Genomic DNA, 8496 nt, shown 5'->3' with positions numbered 1-8496 from the left:
GAGGGAGCATACAGGCTACTTTTCCAACCTCCTTCCTTACTGACGGTACTATTCAGACAGCACTTATCATTGCGACCGCTGATGCACTCCAGCTTTAGCTAAAGAGTTCTTACTCTACAAGGGAATTTTGGATTGAGCCCAAGTTTCAGCACTGAACTCGTTGCTGGCCACCCTGTGAACTCCAGAAGCAAAAAGAGACAACTAAGGAGTCACAAGTATTTCTCTCCTCTTGCATATGAATCGTTATATGTGCATAGAGTGTAAAATAAATGCACACATCTAATCCACACAGTACAAATGTTCCAATGATCAAACCCACTTTATCCCATGATCAGTTGAAATTCTAACTTTTGACAGCAAAATAATGCAAGCATTTAATGAACAAATTATTATTACACTATTATCTACCTTTAAAATCACTGTGACGTTTAATGCAACACATTTAGAAGGCTACAGTTGCTGACAGCATACCAAGCTGGCCCCTGGCCCATAGCGGTACCTTTCTCCCAGGAAACATGCTGCAAAATGGTAAGTGATGGTAAGTTCCACTACAGACGGAAAAAGCTGTCGTTTTAAAATAGATTAACTAGACTTCTACAGAAAAAAACTACATAATAAAAAGGGCAGTTTAAAGATTTATTTGCCTTTAGCTCAGAAATGTCTATAATCTCAGTTTTTGTCAAAGTGAATGCTGAGTTACCTACTTCTTCTCTAAAGAATAACTGACTGAAATGAGGAAGGCAAAACGGTATCAACATTATACCTGGTTCAGGAAGTACAGCTTTTAATTCAACATACAAATAACATGCATACCCCAGGAGCTAATGGTAGTTAAGAACAATTCAATTCAATTCAATTTTATTTATATAGCGCCAAATCATGAAACATGTCATCTCAAGGCACTTTACAAAGTCAAGTTCAATCATATTATACAGATTGGGTCAGATTATACAGATTGGTCAAAAATGTCCTATATAAGGAAACCAGTTGATTGCATCAAAGTCCCGACAAGCAGCAGTCACTCCTGGGGAACCGTAGAGCCACAGGGAGAGTCGTCTGCATTGTACATGGCTTTGCTGCAATCCCTCATACTGAGCAAGCATGAAGCGACAGTGGGAAGAAAAACCACCCATTAACGGGAAGGAAAAACCTCCGGCAGAACCGGGCTCAGTATGAACGGTCATCTGCCTCGACCGACTGGGGTTACAGAAGACAGAACAGAGACACAACAAGACAGACAAACAAGCACAGAAGCACACATTGATCTAGTAATCTGTTCTACATTAGATGGTAGTAGCGGGTGAGCCGTCTTCTCTGGATGATGTCACAGTTAACAGAACGCCAGACCAGGTGTACCTACTATGAAGAAAAAGAGAGAGAGCAAAAAGTTAAAAGCTGAAATGACGACAGTCATTTCAATGTAATACAATGCAAAACTGGAGAACAGTAGACTGAAGAACAGTAGAAATCAGTAGAGTGAGAAAATTAGACCCTGATGTCCTCCAGCAGCCTAGGCCTATCACAGCACAACTATAGAGATAGCTCAGGGTATGAGCCACTCTAACTATAAGCTTTGTCAAAAAGGAAAGTTTTAACATTAGTCTTAAAAATAGATAGGGTGTCTGCCTCACGGACCAAAACTGGGAGTTGGTTCCACAGGAGAGGAGCCTGATAGCTAAAGGATCTGCCTCCCATTCTACTTTTAGAGACTCTAGGAACCAGCAGCAGACCTGCAGTCTGAGAGCGAAGTGCTCTGTTAGGAACATACGGGGTAATCAGAGCTCTGATATATGGTGGAGCTTGATTATTAAGGGCTTTATACGTTAGAAGGAGAATTTTAAATTCTATTCTTGATTTAACAGGAAGCCAATGAAGGGAAGCTAAAATTGGAGAAATATGATCCCTCTTGTTGATTTTCATCAGAACTCTTGCCGCAGCATTTTGAATCAGCTGAAGACTTCGAACTGCATTTTGTGGACTTCCTGATAGTAAAGAATTACAATAGTCCAGCCTTGAAGTAACAAATGCATGGACTAGTTTTTCAGCATCACTCCTGGACAGAATGTTTCTAATTTTGGCGATATTCCGGAGGTGAAAAAAGGAAACTCTGGAAACCTGTTTAATATGGGATTTAAATGACATGTCTTGGTCGAAAACAACACCAAGATTTTTAACTTTATTACCAGAGGCCAAGTTAATGCCATCCAGATTAAGGGATTGATTAAGAACTTTATTTTTTGAAGACTCTGGCCCAAAGATTACAACTTCTGTCTTGTCAGAATTTAAATGCAGGAAATTTAAAGTCATCCAGCTTTTGATGTCATCAAGACATGACTGCAGTCGAAGTAACTGATTGGATTCATCAGGATTTATGGATAAATATAGCTGAGTGTCATCAGCATAACAGTGGAAATTAATCCCATGCTGTCTGATAATTTTGCCAATCGGAAGCATATATATAGTAAATAGAATTGGTCCAAGGACTGAACCCTGTGGTACTCCACAAGTGACCCTAGAGTTTGAGGAAGATTTATTATTAACATGAACAAACTGGAATCTGTCCGACAGATAAGATTTAAACCAGCCTAATGCTTTTCCCTTAATCCCTACAGTATGCTCAAGTCTTTGTAGGAGAATATTGTGATCAACTGTATCAAATGCAGCACTGAGATCTAACAGGACAAGTATAGACACAAGTCCATTATCTGAGGCCATGAGAATATCATTAGTGACCTTCACCAGAGCTGTTTCAGTGCTATGATGAGCTCTGAAGCCTGACTGAAACTCCTCAAGTAGGTCATTACTTTGTAAATGTTCACATAGTTGATTAGCAACTACTTTCTCAAGAATTTTAGATAAGAAAAGAAGATTAGATATAGGTCTGTAATTTACTAACTCATCTTGATCAAGAGATGGTTTCTTAAGTAAAGGTTTAATAACAGCTACTTTAAAAGCCTGTGGTACATATCCATTTACCAAGGATACATTAATCATGTCTAAAATAGGACCACTGATCAGAGGGAATACCTCCTTAAACAACTTGGTTGGGATTGGGTCTAACATACAGGTAGAAGGTTTAGATGAAGCTAAAATTTTAGATAGCTCAGAAAGCTCTACTGCTTTTAAACAGTTCAGACACTGCGCAGGTTCTAAGGATTCCTCCAATGCTGCCTCACTTACTGAGGATGAGGTAATCATGTTTGGGAGGATGCCAATTATTTTATTTTTAATGGAATCAATTTTATTTATGAAGAATCCCATAAAATCATTACTGCTAAGAGCTAAGGGAATGGATGGATCAACAGAGCTGTGGCTCTGAGTAAGTTTGGCAACTGTACTGAAGAGAAATCTAGGATTATTCTTATTCTCCTCAATTAATGATGAAAAATATGCTGCTCTAGCTCTGCGAAGGGTCTTGTTATACAACAATAGACTGTTCTTCCAGATTAGGTAGGATTCCTCTTGGTGTGTAGAGCGCCATTTTCTCTCCAATTTCCTAACATTGTGCTTCAAGGAACGCAGCTCTGAATTAAACCAAGGAGCCAGCTTCCTGTGAATAATCACCTTCTTTTTCAAGGGAGCTACATTGTCTAATGCAGAACGCAATGACAAAGTCATACCGTTTACAAAGACATCTATTTGTGAATTGGAAGAAACAACATTGCTGCTATCTGCAGGGCATTTCTGCAATACGGAGGATATTAAAAAGGGGACAGACTCTTTAAGTTTTGATACAGCATTATCCGATAAAGATCTACTATAATGGAACCCTCTTTTGGGGGTGGAGAACTCAGTTAGATTAAACTCAAATGTTATTAAAAAATGATCAGATAGGACAGGGTTGTGAGGAAATACTGTTAATTCTTCACAATCAATGCCATATGTCAGAACAAGGTCTAAAGTATGGAGCCGAGAGTGCGTCGGTTCATGCACATTTTGAGCAAAACCAATTGAATCTAGGATAGTTTTAAAGGCTACACTAAGGTTATCACATTCTGTGTCAACATGGATGTTAAAATCACCCACTATAATAGCCTTATCAGTATTTAACACCAAATCAGATAAGAAATCTGACAACTCATCCAAAAACTGAGTGTAAGGGCCTGGTGGACGATACAAAACAACAAACAGAAGAGGTTTTATTGCTTTGCAGCTTGGATGAGGGAAACTGAGGGTTAAATGTTCAAAAGAACTGTAGTTATTAATTGGCCTGGGACTAATTAATAAATCAGACTGAAAGATAGTTGCCACTCCTCCTCCTCTTCCCACAGATCTGGGAATGTGGAAATTTGAATAATTGGAGGGAGTTGACTCATTTATACTAACGTAGTCCTCTTGTAGCCAGGTTTCTGTGAGACAAAACAAATCAATCTGTTTATCAGAAATCAATTCGTTAACTAACAAAGTCTTTGGAGGGAGAGACCTTATATTTAATAGACCACATTTAATTGTTTTATTTTTAGGTTCAAGGTGAACCGTATTGATTTTTATTAGGTTTTTATGATTTGTTCCTTTTAGATAAGTTTTTGATCTGTTAAGTTTTGGCCGTGGGAAAGACACCGTCTCAATAGGATAATGGATGGGTAACAGTACAGAAGCTGCAGAGAGGTGTGTTAAACTACGGCTCTGCTTCCTGGTCTGGACCCTGGATTGTCAGCATTTAGGAGGACTAATAAATCCGGCCAGATTTCTAGAAAGAAGAGCTGCTTCTTTCTAGAAACAATAGGACAAAGATCTGGAAGGACTTCAACAGGTCAAGGCTAACCTACTAAACTGCTGCTCTGTGAGCTTCAGCAGAAGGCTGTAGTGATAGATGTAACCATTAGTGACAGCAGCATCAAGAAAAGCCCACCTAGTGTTTAAAGAGAAAGAAGAGGGATTGCGGCAAGTCAAAGCTTCAAAGATTTAATTGATCAGACCTTGGGGCTGTGGTCCACCTGTCAATGAAAGAGTTCATCTGATTCCAGGAACAAACCACTAGACCTCTGTCCAGAAGAGCATGGTCACAGTGGGAGCTAAGATACTGTGTAGAACCCTCAAGATTCCAGTAAAGAACCTGTCCTGAAACTGCTGGCACCTCATTACTGTTAGAGTGAACATCAATCCATCCTCAGTATCATCTTTCTTCTTTATTACCTTCACTTTTTCAGATTTAGTTTTATTTTTGCACTGTTCTGGCCTCCTCTTTCACACTTCTGATGCCAAACACCCTAATATTACTTTGAAGTTGAACTTTTTCCAAATCAAAAAGTTCTTATTTAATGCTTTAAGTTTGTCTGAAAATCATCAGATTTGTTTCCAGCTTACCATCTGCTCCGCACAGCTGTGAATCAAATTCAGTTCTACTTTGATTGGTTGCGTTGCAGCAGTGCCTATAAACAACATGCAGTGGTGCTTCTGGGGGCCGCTGACACCACTGGTCACATGATCTATCGCCAGTCTCAGATCAAAACACTTTTCTGTTCTGTTTCATTTTCTTTGAGTTCATCTGTTGAACAGATACATTAATCTTCAAAAGTGTCTCACCCCGTCAAATTTTCTGTGATCTAAAAAAATGAGACAATGATAAATCAACGAAACCTTCTGGTAATACTTTCACACTTTATAACTAAATTCTCCAAACCTCTGACTGTAGGGCATCTTTTGTCTACAGCCCTCTTCATGTGAGCCCACAGGTTTTCTGTCAGATTTAGGTCCAAAACGTATTTTCTTGAAACTATTCATAACATCAATCTAAAGAAAGTTTATCTCAGAGCATGATTCTGACACAACTGTGTTTCACTTAGATGGAGACAGCTGACTCGTGGCGAACCATGAAAAGGGAAAAGTCGAAAGAGGAAGAAGAAGAAGAAGCAGCTCTACATCTTAGTCCAGACATTTGGACACTAAAGCTGATGGTTGTCTCTTGTCAGCCTCCCAAAAACATTTCCTTCTCGTCTTTCAAATAATTTGGGGGGATTGTAAAGTTTTTGTAATCTTAGTGTTCCCCCACATTTTCGTACCTTTATTTACTGTCTTTCTCAGAAAACATTGCATTGTTTCATTTCTAGTTCTGCCTGTTGTCCAGGTGAACACCCAGCTCTCTGTAGGCCTCCCGACTACCACCTCTTTACCCATGTGTCCTGCTCACCCAGGAATCCGCAATCATTCCCCAAGTCTTTTTTATAGTCAAGAAAGGGTTATAATTACATCATGGGATTTAGCCATTCCTTTTACTCCTCGTTCTTCATTATTGGCATGCCCCCCAGTTGCAGAGCAATCTGAGTATTCCTGCATATGACGGGACTGGGAATTGTTCTGGAGGTGTTCAAAGTAAGGATAACTGTGATAATAGTCACCTCCAGTGCTCCTTCTTACCTTCTTCTCTGAAATACACCAGCAATCCCAGTGGTTGGGAATTCATCCAGCTGTGTTTTCTGCAGCTATACATGCAACAATGAAGCCCAAACCACTATAAATAAAAAAGTGGTGGATGATTGTACCTCAACCTCTTCTTCCATGAAGATAGTGGGTCTTCAAAGGTTTCCACCTGCAAATACAGTTGGTCCTGGACTTTAAATATGCTAAATGTTCAGTAACATCTAGCATCCATGACAGCAACCTAGTTCTAGTCTGGTCCTTGCCCAGCTTAATGCTGCAAACACACAACCCTGGAAAAGAATGGATGCTTGTGGAGCTGTTAGGGTATGTGGCTGAGATACAGGGTGCAGAGGTGGAAGAAGCAAGCTCCATGTTCAAGTAGAACATTTGGTCTGTGTGAACTGAGGAAGATGAAAAGAGTGCTAAGCATCTCGGAAAAGAGACTTGAAAAACTGATGGAGAATTCTTGAAATGTAGACGTCTGTGTCTTCAGAGAGGACATTTGAGCTCCTGGTTTCAGAAGGATCTGTGCACGGTTTAATGAGCACTGCAACAGCTTTCGTGAAGTATAAAACATTCTCTCCCTATCATTCTGCAGACTTGGCCTGCCAATAGACTCTTTTGGTAAGGACAGCCCACTTCATGAAAAAAACACAATTCCAAAGGACCTTTTGCTACAATAAAAAGCATGCTTATATTACACACAGCACCTCCTTAAGGCATGTACCTTTTTGTCTGAAAACACATTCCACATGTTCTGCTTTACATAAATCCCAGGTTTATGGCTGTATCTCTTATCTTCAACTTACTGAGTGAGAAGTGCATTAATCAAAATAGCAGCCAAGAGGCCCACAGTGACTCCGGAGGAGCTGCAGAGATCCACAGCTCAGGTGGGGAAATCTCTAGACAGGATAACATTTTGACATACACTCTACAAACCTGGCCTTTAGGTAGTCAAGATTCATGTTTTTGATCCACATTCGATTCAAATGTAGGAAACAATCAGGCGGTTCAAAGTAAAGGTTAAACAGTTTATTGAAAACCTGCATTGTATTAATCGTTGTCAGATTGCTCTGGAAGAGCGAGAAAATGATCCGAGTTACTTGGAATTACCACCTTTAAACACACCGTTGTGGTTTAATTAACCAGTGAAATACTACAACCATAGTCTTTTTGGTGGTTAAGAATCAGCAAGAGTTGAACAGTGTGGCGCTTGTTCCAGAGGGGGGCAGTAGAGCAAGCTGCGTTGCGGCTGGAAGAAGAAGAGAAACTTGGGCAACATGGCGGTGTACAGGCAGGCTGTGTTACTGGACAGGCTGCTGTTTGCTGTGAAGGTGAGTTTAGCACAAAGTGACTGACTCTCCGGAAATCAGGAGGCGCACGGAGAACACGGAGAACTTCCATCAGAAACGCGTTAGTTGTTTGCTGACACAGCTCCAGTAGAGGGCTGCACAGTGGCGCAGCTGGGAGCACTGTCCTGGGTTCGAACCCCTGCCTGGAGATTGTATGTTCTCCCTGTGCATGTGTGGGTTCCCTCCGGGTACTCCGGCTTCCTCGCAAATTCCAAAAACATGACTCTTGGGTTTATTGGTCTACCTGAATTACCCCTAGGTGGGTGCATGGTTGTCTGTCCTGTGTCTCTTTGTTGTCCTGTGATGTGATGGTCTGGGAACTGTTCCACGCTCCTGCAGCAGCTGCAGCTCCTCTGAGCTCCAGAACCCACAGCTGGCTCAATGAGAGGAGAGCAGTAAGAAAAATTAGAAATGGTAAATGACTAGTCTGATGACACCAAAGCGCTTTACATTACAGTCAGTCTAGGGCTGGATGATATAGAAAAATAGTATATTGATAAAATAGTAATCATATTGATCAATATTGATTGTTATGAACACATTCAAAACATATATTAAGTGCATCCCTGGCCGTTTTATTCTGTTGCTTAGCAACCTGTTTTTAAATACACAACACACAATCACTGAATTCAAACTCAACCCTTTATTCAACCAACTTTTTACCAAAACTGCAAGTTTTTAAGAAAGAAAACAGAACATGTGGTCTCTGAACACTTTAAAGGGGGTGGAGCTTGGTTCCTTAGATTGCATTATGATTGGTTGTGAGGATGTAGTGACCATAATA

At 40.3% G+C, this 8496-nt stretch overlaps 1 protein-coding gene across 1 annotated transcript in view; it reads left to right on the top strand.

Annotated features, from left to right (window-relative positions):
* Positions 1 to 7552: 7552 nt before the first annotated feature.
* The window catches only part of pcca (propionyl-CoA carboxylase subunit alpha), a 38821-nt gene continuing 37877 nt past the window's right edge, over positions 7553 to 8496 (top strand). Inside the window, exon 1 of the mRNA XM_012850342.3 lies at positions 7553 to 7694. Within this exon, the coding sequence (XP_012705796.2) occupies positions 7641 to 7694 (54 nt within the window). The 5' untranslated portion in view covers positions 7553 to 7640. The remainder of the gene's footprint in view (positions 7695 to 8496) is intronic.

This window comes from Fundulus heteroclitus, unplaced genomic scaffold (genome assembly GCF_011125445.2).
Source record: "Fundulus heteroclitus isolate FHET01 unplaced genomic scaffold, MU-UCD_Fhet_4.1 scaffold_37, whole genome shotgun sequence".
Classification (NCBI taxonomy): domain Eukaryota; kingdom Metazoa; phylum Chordata; class Actinopteri; order Cyprinodontiformes; family Fundulidae; genus Fundulus; species Fundulus heteroclitus.
The sequence above is the reverse complement of the archived record's forward strand: the minus strand, read 5'-3'. Positions and strand labels throughout refer to the sequence as shown.